The 12,945-nt window shown below is 37.9% G+C and overlaps 1 protein-coding gene across 1 annotated transcript; it reads left to right on the forward strand.

Annotated features, from left to right (window-relative positions):
* Positions 1–371: 371 nt before the first annotated feature.
* Positions 372–11,147, forward strand: CHMP4B (charged multivesicular body protein 4B). Its single transcript, XM_058177753.1, has 5 exons — positions 372–848; positions 4,715–4,892; positions 5,533–5,647; positions 7,296–7,422; positions 8,860–11,147. The coding sequence occupies exons 1-5, from the start codon at positions 653–655 to the stop codon at positions 8,925–8,927; spliced, it is 684 nt and encodes a 227-aa protein (XP_058033736.1). The 5' UTR covers positions 372–652; the 3' UTR covers positions 8,928–11,147.
* Positions 11,148–12,945: the final 1,798 nt, after the last annotated feature.

Genomic DNA, 12,945 nt, shown 5'->3' on the forward strand with positions numbered 1-12,945 from the left:
CAACTTATTTATTTTATATAGTATATATATGGATGAAACTATTAACATTACTCAGGAACTGACGAAACTCTACGGTCTAAGCACATTTTATGCTAGGGGTCTCCAACCTTGGCAACTTTAAGACTTGTGGACTTCAACTCCCAGAATTCTGGGACTTGAAGTCCAGAAGTCTTAAAGTTGCCAAGGTTGGAGACCCTGTTTTATGCAACAGCGTCCTTCTTTTCGAGCAAAACTACAACTCCCGGCAGCCTTTACTGCTTATTTACACCCACTGAGCCGGGGGAAAGCCGGAGGTGGGCGGGGTTACCGCTGTTGCCATAGCTCTACGAGTGACGTATAGGATCCTGGGCGGTTTTACTCCGGACCGTGAGTCAGTCGTGGGGCTGGGAGGGGGGGCGCTTGGGGCTGCTGCGCTGCCGAGGACTGGTGTAAGAGAGGGGTCACTGTCGGGCCTTTGGCCTATGCGGCCAGCTAACCCGGTTGACGGTTCAAGCGGACCGCAGGGATCACCTTTCGCCGCCACGTCCGCTTCTGCACCTCGGGAGCAACCAGCATCCTCGGGAGAGCCTCCTTCCTCCTCCTCTCCCTCTTTTCCTTACTTCCTCCGGGCTGGGGTTATCGGTCGGTCCCTCTCCTCGCGCGAGGTCCAGCCATGTCGGGGCTGCTGGGGAAGTTGTTCGGGATCGGCCCGGGGGAGAAAGGCGGCGGGAAGGGGCCTTCTCCCCAGGAGGCCATCCAGAGGCTTAAAGAGACCGAGGACATGCTGAGTAAAAAACAGGAGTTCCTGGAAGAGAAGATCGAACAGGAGCTGTTGGCGGCCCGCAAACACGGCACCAAGAATAAGCGCGGTGAGTCCGGCTGATCGGAGCCACGGAGGAAGCCCATCTCGCGTTTGTGGGTGGACTCGGATGAGGTGAATTTGAACGCCCTCCTTGGATGGTCAAGCGAGCGGGTAGGGTAGTAAAAGGTGGGTCGTGTTCTGTGTGTTTCCTCGGGAGTAAACCTGTGCATCTTATAGGTAGGTGAGTAAACATGTTCTTTTATAGGTAGGTGAGTAAATCTGTGCTTCTATAGGTGAGTAAACATGTTCTATAGGTAGGTGAGTAAACATGTTCTTCTATAGGTAAGTGAGTAAATCTGTTTCTATAGGTAGGTGGGTAAACATATTCTTTTATAGGTAGGTGATTAAACATTTTCTATAGGTAGGTGAGTAAATCTGTGCTTCTTTAGGTAGGTTCAGAATTGTGGGTGTTGTGGGCTTTCTACAGCTTCCCCTTTGGCCTCAAAAGTTATGTGATGGAATGGGTGTGAGCGAGGATGATTGCAGAAGCAAAATGCACCAACATCAGTTAACACAGAAGAGCAAAACTTTTGAGAGAAGTTTCTACTGTTTTTGAAATCCGTGTTTGAAGGAGCAACCTCTGATTGTAAGATGCAAGTCACTTAATGAAAAGCACCCTAGTTGGAATGGTTCCTTTATTAACATCTCAGTAGTATCATGAGTGTTGGATGTTCAAATAATTTTGAAGAGACTTCCCTCCCACTCCAGTAGCATCCATGGCACAACAGGTATCTGGGGAATATTGTGTGGAATTGTAATACACACACACACACTTTGGATTTTTAGAATCTTTTAGATATACAGTACAGTATGTAATCAACCATTTTATAATGCTTTTAGTTGATTTGTCTCTTAGCATTGGTGGCATCTCATTTTTGACCATATTAATTCCTAAGTATTAAGCTGGTTGGGTTAAGGCATCAGGCTAGGAACTGGAAGACTGTGAGTTGTAGTTTTGCTTTAGGCATGAAAGCCGGCTGGATGACTCTAGGTCATTTGCTCTCTCTCAACCCAACCCACCTCATAAGGTTGTTGCTGTGGAAAAATAGGAGGAGGAAGGAGTGTTAGGTATGTTCATCACTTTGAATTATTTATAAAAAAAATAAATGCATGATAAAAAATAAATAATAGGTGCACATCCAAATTAAAATTACTAATTTGTCTATTCCAATTCTTTCCAATAATTTCTCTCTCCCTACTCTCCCTCCCAAATTAAATTCTGCTATGATATGCAGATCAGGTATTGAAATAGCCTGAGTGGGAAACTAAGGCAGGGCCCCCCAACCTGTCTGGCTTTGTGGACAGGCAGCGCAGGAGCCACAGGTGAGTGTGTTTGTGAGCGCAGCTTTATTTGTGCAAGCGCTGGCTTGCGCAGCCCAGGGTTTGGGCACCCCTGTACTAAGGGAATACTTTGGATTCATGTGAAATTATACAATATTTTGTATTTGTCTGTTCAACTTGGGTTGCCTCCTTGTTCCTATTTGAGGCCTACATGGATTCTGTGGCTTAGTAAGAATGACCTGCAATTTAATTTCCATTGATAAGTTAAAATTGAATCCTGTCATAGGTAAAGGTAAAAGTTTCCCCTATCCAGTCATGTACAACTCTGGGGATGGTGCTCATCTCTGTTTCTTAGCTAAGGGAGCCAGCATTGTCAAAGACATTTGGTCATGTGGCCAGCATGACTCTATGCTGAGAACACTGTTTACCTTTCCACCAAAGTGATACTTATTTATCTATTTGCACTTGAATGCTTTCAAACTGCTTAGGTTGGCAGGAGCTGGGGCAGGTAACGGGGATTCATCCAATTACATGATGCTTGGGTCTTGAACCCGGAAAGGGCAGCCGTGTTTTAGAGGGTTCAGATTTATTCTCATAAACTCCACAAGGTAAGACTAATAGAGTGGAATCTCAAGGATGTGGACATTAGGAAGAACATTTTGATGGTAAGAACTCCAGTCAATAGAATATCGTAAATCACTACATGGACTCATCCTTTCACTGGATATTTTCAAATAGAGGTTTGATAGTCATTTACAATTGATATAGTGCATCTTGAAGTGTAGAGTAGGGTGAATATGATAATGATAATGTCCCTTCCACTATGATTCTATGAAAGTACACATCTAGGGAACAAATTAGATACCTGGATTTCTTGCTGGTTCTGGTTCCCATGCTTAACATTGTTTTATTGTTTTTCTGAGAATATATTTTACTTTAGGGATTGTTTATACGCAAGCATGGGCTGTCACTCAATGCCTGAAAAAGTGCAGTATCATTTGGATTGTAGCATGGGTTGCTTATTAATAATATGCTTGAATGGCTTTAACTGTAAGTTGTGACAACTAATGATCTATTCTAGGTTTTTTTGCTCCCTTTTAATATGCTTTTCCTGGGAATTGATGTGACTTTATTGATTGCTTACTGATTTGATTGGGTAATTCAGTCTCCCAAAAGCCTGGCTTAAATTTCATCAGTTGAACATCTCAGAGCAAATGCATAGATTCTACTGATAAATAGTACATATCTTTTCAATGGAAGTTGGAATCATGTGACTGTGCATTATGATTTGTAGGTTTTTTGTATAATATGGTTGTTGATTGTCTATTGTTAACTTTGTGTGAGGTGAAGAAAGTGAACTTGTTCTATAAATAGGTCAAAACTAAGGTTGATTGTGCAGGGTAAATAAAGATTATGATTGAATTTTAAAGAGAATTTGTATAAGATGTTTTACAGGTGGCATTTACTCTCGACAAGAATTGCTAGAATGTTCAAGGATAAATCCAAAAAATGTTGGAAGTGTCATCAGGTATCTGGATCATATTACCATATGTGGTGGACATGGGTTGAAGCAAAAAAATATTGGACTAAAATACACACATGGTTGGAGAAAATGATCAAAAAACATATAGACTTTAAGCCAGAAGTTTTTTTGTTGGGAATTATACCTGAAATATATACTAGAGATTTAAAATATTTGATTGTGAATATTATTACAGCAGCCAGGATTGTGTTTGCTAAAAATTGGAAAAATGAGAAATTACCTTCGCAAGATGAAATTATTAGAAAGATGATCGAATGTGCAGAGATGAGCAAATTGACATTTGAAATTAGAGAACAAGAAGATAAGCAATAGTATAAAATATATGGGATTTATTTTATCACTGGTTAGAAGGAAAGACATGTTAGAAAAGATTTTTTTTTAAAAGGTCAAGATTAAGAGAAGTAATTTGAATTAAACTAATTTAGGAGAATGGAATGAATAATGTTATTAGAAAAAATACTACTGTTTAATTAAAAATTGATTGAGTAAGAGACCTGGACAATGTAAGACAGATGTATGAAAGAAATGTTTATTTTGAAATGGCACAAGAAGATACGTAAACACCCCACCAACACACTGTAATTGGTTTGACGAGATTTTTATGTTTATGTTTGTTCGTTGTTAAAAATAAAAAAAATTTAAAAAAAGATTATGATGGAATTTAATGACAGATTCAAGTAAATCATAGCCTCCTCCCAGACATCCTTAAGTCCCGTAGATAGAATTCTAATCCCTGTTTTCTTCTAGTCTCATTGCCTCTTCTCTTGAAGTTCTTTTCATCTTTGTCCAAGGCCATTTGTACTTTCCATAAACACCAGTAAATCTTTTTATCTGATCTGGTGGGTTTTTAGAGATAACAAGTAAAATTTATTTGCCCAGGAAAGAGGATCTGCTGGCAATAATAATGTTAATTTTGAAGTTTGGAGCAAAATAAAGAGAAATAATTGTGAGCACACATTTGAAGTGGTTTTATATTCTGGGTAGCATTCTAGCAGGGACAGTTAGAGGCACATTATGTATCAATCATGCTTTGTGTTATTTTTATCCAGCTGCACTCCAAGCTCTAAAACGAAAGAAGAGATACGAAAAGCAACTTGCTCAAATAGATGGCACACTCTCCACAATTGAATTCCAGAGGGAAGCCTTGGAAAATGCTAACACCAACACTGAAGTGCTCAAGAATATGGGTTTTGCAGCAAAAGCGATGAAAGCTGCTCATGATAACATGTAAGATATCCTTCCCATTGTTTTTTTTTCTGGAGGGATGGGTACAATGATCAGGATCTGTAGCGTTTTTGTTTTAATTAGTACAAGCCATTTTTGACCATTGTCAAAAAATAAGCTTTTTAAAAATTTCAAAATTGATCTAGGGAAAACAGATCACAAGTCTTAGAATTCCACCCCCCCTCTAAGCATCTGAATATTGTGAAATTATTAATTTAGTAATACTTATGTAAGTATTACTGAATAAGGTAAAGAAATGCCAATTTTGCTTAATAATTACCAATTCCTTTATTTTGAAAAAAATGGAACACTTATTATAGTTCATTTCTGTGATTATTTATTCATAAATGCATTCTACTTTTTGTACTGAAATCATTTTTCATGTAGCATAAAAGGCATTTCACTTCTTTGATCTCAGTTTAAATTCTAACTGGAATATATCCTTACTGTGTTGCAAATAATTATAGTGACTCATCTTCATAAACTGTTAAGTCTAATATTAAAAGAATTTAAATTAAATTAAAAGAACTTAAATCAGTGTTGAAATGATTTCAATATAGGTTTCCAGAAATGCCTAGTAGTTTTAATTGATCTCCAAGATATTACCTGAATGGATGAACCTTATCAAATTGGTCTCTTACAGGGATATTGACAAAGTAGATGAACTGATGCAAGATATTGCAGAACAGCAAGAGTTAGCTGATGAGATTTCAACCGCTATCTCCAAGCCTGTAGGAATTGGTGAAGAATTTGATGATGTAAGAATAACTAAAAATAATTTCATTCTGTGTCAGACATACAGTGGTGAGGAAGCTCAGTCTTTAAAATACTGTGATAGAGGGCTAATTACTCATGAGTAAATGCATTATGATGGTTTAGAAAACATTGGACGTAATGATGTGGTCAGCTGTTAAGAACTGCGGCTGTTAAACCATCCTCACTCTTCTTAACCTTTCAGTAGTCTGCAGTACCATTCAACATGGTATCGTTTTGGGTTGGCTACAGGGCCTAGGGCTGGGCAGCAGTTTTGTGCTGATTTGTCTCCTTTCTCCATGGCTGGTGTCACTTGGAGTTAATAGGGCATGAGAAGTCCAACTCTCAACAGTTATCTTGTTGTATGCCACAAGATTTGGTACTTTCTCCATTCCTTTTTAACATCTTCATGAAGCCGCTGGGTGAGATAATCTTTCACCATCGGTTGAGATATCAGCAGTACGCTGACAATACCCAACTTTATATTTCCACACTTGGTGACGCACGTGATGCTGTTGCTGCCCTCTCACGCTGCCTGGAGGCTCTGAAGGCCTGAATGAGGGAGACTTTGACTCAAGACTGGCAAGACTGAGTGGCTTTGGGTGCATGGGGCCCCAAGTTCCGGTACTATGTCACCCCACTCTGGATGGGGTGGCACTGCCCTAAATGGGTCTGATCTGCAACTTAAAGGTTGTTCTGGACTCGCAACTCCTCCTCGAAGAGCAGGTGGCAGTCGCAGCTAGGAGAACCTTTGCACAACTTCAGGTTGTGCACCAGTTGCAGCCTTTGCTGGATCAGGAGTCCCTGCACTCAATCATTTAGCACCTAATCATCTCACAATGTACAACTATTATAATGCACTGTATATGGGACTATTCTTGAAGAACATTTGGAAGCTACAGCTAGCGCAGAGAGCGGCAGCACGAATAGTTCTTGGGGGCCCAAACAATAACCCATGTAACATTAGAGCTTCACAAGCTGCATTGGCTGCTGGTCAGCTTCCGAGTGTAATTCAAAATGTTGGTAATCATCTTTAAAGCCCTTTATAGCATGGGTCCAGGCCACTTGAGGGATTGTCTCACTCCACTGGGATCGGCCCACCCCACCCATGCCGGCAGAGGAAGCATGCTGTGGACCCTGTCAGCTCAAGTATTCTGGCTGGTGGGATTAAGAGGAAGGCTATTCTCTGCCATTATGTCTGCCCTCTGGAACATCTTGCTCCCTTGAGTAAGGTTGGCTGCAACCCTTCTGACCTTCTGTAAGAGCCTAAAGGCCTGGCTCTTTCAGTTATCTTGGGGCTCCAATGTGGGAGCATAATAGTGGAAGTGGCTGATAACAGATCTCGCCGCCTCCTCCATTCTGCTCCTGCTTGCCTCATCTTTAATTGAACTGATGGATGGCCAATAAATGTTATAAATAAATAACTAAAAATAAATTGTTATTTTATATTGGGAGTTGCCATGAATTACTGTGGAGCTGGCTGGTGCTCAGATCCATTAATTAAATAAATGGTGAGACTCTGAGAAAATCCAGTTACACCCAGTGGCTCATAAAAACACATTAAAACTATTTTTCTCATAATACAATATTAGCATATGTGATTACAGATACTAATACAAGCAATGAAAATTTTTCTCACTTGTTCCATTACAGGATGAGCTGATGGCTGAATTAGAAGAACTAGAGCAGGAAGAACTGGATAAAAATCTGTTGGAAATCAGTGGTCCAGAGAATGTTCCACTACCCAATGTGCCCTCTATAGCTATACCTTCAAAGCCTGGTAAATGTTGGAAAGTGATGTCTTATGACAAATGTAGTTGCTCTACAAACATACTCATATATACCATATTTGCATACTTTATTTTTAAAAATAACTTGCCGCACCTGCGTCTAAAATGTGTTTGTTTTATAGGAATATCCGATCTCTTTTCCAATAACAGTTTTATGGAACTATAAAAATACATATTTTTTAAAAAAAACTTAATGTATTAAAAATACATTAAAGTGGTAAGAATAGTCAACATCCCAGAAGACAAGCTCAGGATCCAAAAAGATATTGACGGACTTGAACAATGGGCTCTATCCAACAAAATGAAATTTAATGTGGAGAAAAGCAAGTTTTTATACCTGGGCAGGAAAAACCAAAGGTGCAAGTATAGATTAGGCGAAATCTGGTTCAAAAACAGTAACTGTGAGAGGTACTTGAAGTGCTAGTGGACTATCACTTAAACATGAGCCAGCAATGTGTGGCAGCAGCCAAAAAAAGCCAATATAATCCTTGGTTGTATAAACAGAAACATAGAATCTAAATCACATGAAGTATTAGTACCGCTTTAGAAAGTCTTAGTAAGGCCACACCTGGAATACTACATCCAGTTTTAGTCACCACATTACAAAAAAGATGTTAAGACTTTGGAAAAAGTGCAAAGAAGAGCAACTAAGATGATTAAAGGCTTGGAGACAAAAGCATATGAAGATTGGCTGCAGGGTTTGGGTTTGGCTAGTCTAGAGAAAGGAAGGACAAGGGGTGTGTGTGTGTGGCATGATAGTATTCCAGTATTTGAGGTAGCTGCCGCAAAGAAGAGGGGATTAACTTATTTTGCAAGGCACCAGAGGGCAGGACAAGAAACAATAGATGGAAACTAGTCAAGGAGAGAAGGAACCTGGAATTAAGGAGAAAGGGTGCTTCATCACCGAAGGTTTTTAAGAAGAGACCTGTCAGTCACTTGTCTGAAATGGTATAGGATCTCCTGCTTGAGCACGGGGTTGGTCTAGAAGATCTCCAAGGTCCCTTGCAGCTCTATTCTGATTGCTTGATCTAATGTTATAAACTACACGGTGGAAATTTGAGATTAGGACAATATTACAAATTGTGACTGTACATGACAAAAAGGTTGATATGTCATTAAATGGTTCTTGGAAATATAAACTCATTGTAGATCGCGTAACATAAAGCATTTGTTATAGTACAGGTAGTGAGACCTTTATGTTTTCACCTGTCAATTTTTTTTCTCTGTCTGATGTGTGTAATTTCATATTATATTTCAGCTTAATTGAATAACAGATTTTGCATAAATTTCTAGTTTCATTCTTTCAGCATAGCAGTCTAATGATTTTTCTAATTTATAGGGGTTTTTATACCTTGCACACTATGTGGTAATTAAATCAGTATTGAAAGGAAAATGCTTAATTCTGTACTATTGTGCTTTGCTTCTAGCTAAGAAAAAAGAAGAGGAAGAGGATGATGACATGAAAGAGCTTGAAGCCTGGGCTGAAAACATGTAACTGTATCAGCAGTGAGCTGGATAAATAATTGGGACTGGTCACCTGTTGCTAAAGGTGCACATATACTTGGGAGACTTCGTTAAGCGCAAAGTCTTTTATTTCTTTATGCCCCAAACTAGGAATTACATTCTACAGAGCATGGTTTGAACAAAGTAAGCAAAAGTTTCCAAGGACAGCATCTGTATTATAGAATGTTGGATTCCTTTAAATAATAAATGTTATTGGCCAAACACTCCAATATTCAGCTTCTGGACTTAGCTAATGCCATTGCTGGATCCTTATCTTTCAGAATTCTGACTATGTTGAGACTTGGGATGTGAAAGTGGTAACTTAAGTTGAATGAAATTTTTAGAAGTCTTGTAAAGCATTACAAAATGAAAACTCCATAAGCCATTTTTGGCTTACTGTGTTTAGATGTACAATTGCATTAAGCTTTTAGTACTTTGAAGTATCTATTTATATTGGCAACATTGAAATGCCTCTCATCATGACACTGAACTTGGTCACTTTCCCCATTTTAATTGGTGAAGTGGGTTTGGAATGATAAATTATTTTGTTATGGAAATAAATTAAATTTACACTTCTGTTCTAGCTGTACATTTTTCTATATAGCACTTGGATGTTTGCTATTTGTGACAACCAATAGCCCATGCAGAAACAAACATACATTTATTTTAAATATGAATGCACTGTATTAAACTGATTTTCATACTGTCTGAATGATGTGTTCATTTGTGTATATATTACAAAAGTTTGGAAAACATGTTGGGTTTTCTTCCAGTTTATTTCTTAGTTTTTCCTTATCATTCTCTCAAAATCTGCCTTTGAGATAGAAATATTGTACAGATATCCCAAGTACCTCCCCACAAGCTTTTCTTTCCTTTGTGTTTTTATTTTTCAGAGAGAATAATTTAGAAACAAATATATTTCAGAATTAAGCAGTATTGCTGGAAAAGTTTTGAAATTCACCTATTCTGGATGGTTTACTATGTGTGATTATCTACCTTTTGAACTTTTTTTCCATGTGAGGTTACATAACAAGGTCTAAGAGAAACTTGGTGTCAGATCAAAAAACAATTCCTTCATAATAATATAATGAAAAATTATTTTTCAGTTTGTATATGCATACATTTTACAGTTAGTCATTTTTTTATATGAAACTCAGTGAATGTTCACACACATTTCATAAATGCATTTAGTCTTTACCAAAGTGCTACCAAATCCCAAAGCATCACACTTGAATCTAACGCTGGCAAACCGTGCCAGTTTCTTTGTTCTCGAGTGCATCAGAACCTTAATTGGAAAACTTTACCAAGCTATAATTTGAATTGATAATATTCTGATAGGTAGAAACAAAGGCAGCATTCCTTTGTTTTTACTGGAAGTAGCATACAGTTTTTAAAAACCCTAAAACAGATAATTTTATTCTTGGTATCGCTAAGGAAGTATCTGCATACCATCCATCTCATAATTGCATTTGAGTATGGTTCTCCATATTCATCTCTATGGTTTTTAAAAAACAATTCTTCAGTGTTCTCAGGATTGTGAGCCCATTTTCTCAAGAAAGAAGATTATGTACTATTATATTGAAGTACTGCTTTTCTCCATATACCTGCACCACATCGTGAAGGCAAAATAGAAGTTACTATGATACTCTTGGGTTTCAAGGTAACTGCAATTTTGTATAGTTGTCATTATGTATAGAGACATAATGGCCTTGAGGGTGGCTGTAATACAGTGCCGAGTTACCCATTCTCAACGGCTGATTCTTTGGTTCATTTTCTCTAATGTAGTTACTGTAATTCACTTTGTCATTTAAGATTATCACCTTATTGCCAACCCTAAATGCACAGTCCTACAGAGCTTGTGTGAGATTTTTTTTTATGAACTCCAGATCGATAAGAATTCTAATTGATAAAATGGTTTATATGTCTTGTTTCTATGGAATAAAGCAGAGAATGAGACACAGATCTAGCTTTTACAACTCTTCCCACAACCATGTTTTTTTCTTCTGATAAAGATTCGGCTGGATTTTTTTTTTAATTAGAAAAGTAATTAGAAAATTTACAAAAACTAAACAAATATAAAGGCTGTGTCACATTTTTGTTCGGTAAACGGGGTGGATTGGATTTTACTAACACAAGATACTTTATTGCTGAGCAGTTACAAAAGTACTGTAAGATTTGGTTCTCAATGAAAATAAAGCCTTTATTAAGTCTATCATACCATTGTGCCTATCTTATTATTGCTTCCTACACCTCAGGCCTTTTTCTATTATTCTGTAAATATTAGGTGCTTACAGCAAGTACATGTTCTGCAGCTTCCTATACTATGTCTCTTACCTTTACCAGCTTTCAGTTTGGAAGCATAAGCTGACTGTAAAGCAAGCTGTTGCACAATCTCTGCAAAATTGGTGACTGTCCCTTTATATGTTGCTAAGTCAACTTCACCCATTGTTAGCATTTGGACTCTCTTTTCTCCACAGCCTCTTCCATCAGTCGGAGTTCTGGATCTGATGTAAATGTGCAGATACTTGTAGATTGTGGTTGTGCTGCTTAGCTGCTAAAAGATTCATTTAGTGGCAAATTTAATTTCCGCTGGACTGCTGTTTTTCTATTCTTTCTGTTACTGTTGCTTTTCCTTTAACCAGACATTTCCATAGCTGCTGCTTCTTCCTCTTTGTTGCCCTCAATTTGCCAATTGCGCCTTGCTGTTCCTATATTTTTTGCTGTGGCTTGATTCTTTTACGTCTTTCTTCCTCCCAAACCTAGGCTTGCAGCCTTGAAATATGCACCTAAAAAGCAGAACTAGTAATATTTTCTACCTCTCCTGTGTTTATTGTTGTTCCTTTTAACATCAACTGTCCAGCTAGGAGACTGAAAAAGGAGAGAGAGAGATTCATGGAGGTTCTAGGAAGGCCATGTAGTTTAAAGAAGGAGAAAAGGGGAGGAAAGAACTTGCTCCTTTTAGAAGTTCTGGTTCCCCTCTCCCATTTCTGCCCCCCACCCACCCCAAAACAACAACAGAAAAGAGACAACTGTTCTCCTTTTAAAAACAAATGGGAAGGAAGGATTCACATCTTCCAGATTTTTCTATGTGGCCTGTCTTCCACAATCTTAACTAGCCATGCATATATTTTTATATTAAATGCATGTTAAGTTCTATTCTAGATGAGGACAATAATATTTTATCTTTTAAAACTGCTATTCAATAGATATAGGTACCAGTATGTGTGTGTGTGTGTGTGTGTGTGTGTGTGTGTGTGTGTGTGTGTATGTGTATGTGTATGTGTGTATGTGTGTGCATGTGTATGTATATAGGTATAGGTGTACACACACACACACATATATAAACAGATCTGTACAAGCTACCTTTTAAATCAATCTATTACTCTATTAGAATAGAATAGAATAGAATAGAATAGAATAGAATAGAATAGAATAGAATAGAATAGAATTTTTTTATTGGCCAAGTGTGATTGGACACACAAGGAATTTGTCTTGGTGCATATGTTCTCAGTGTACATAAAAGAAAAGATACGTTCATCAAGGTACAACATTTACAACACAACTGATGGTCAATATATCAATATAAATCATAAGGATTGCCAGCAACAAGTTATAGTCATACAGTCATAAGTGGAAAGAGATTGGTGATGGGAATTATGAGACGATTAATAGTAGTGCAGATTCAGTAAATAGTTTGACAGTGTTGATGGAATTATTTGTTTAGCAGAGTGATGGCCTTCGGGAAAAAACTGTTCTTGTGTCTAGTTGTTCTGGTGTGCAGTGCTCTATAGTGTCGTTTTGAGGGTAGGAGTTGAAACAGTTTAGTATGGTTTGGCCAATATTTACAGAGCTCTCACAGTTTGGAGCTACACATGATTTCACTACTATTGACAGTTTTGCAATTAGTTCTATAATACAACCATCTCTCCCATCTTTCTAATTGCCACAATAAATAAATATTGACATTCACCATGAACTTTCCTGTTTCTTTGATAGACTTCTAATTTGTC

The sequence above is a fragment of the Ahaetulla prasina genome, chromosome 3 (assembly GCF_028640845.1).
Source record: "Ahaetulla prasina isolate Xishuangbanna chromosome 3, ASM2864084v1, whole genome shotgun sequence".
Taxonomy (NCBI): domain Eukaryota; kingdom Metazoa; phylum Chordata; class Lepidosauria; order Squamata; family Colubridae; genus Ahaetulla; species Ahaetulla prasina.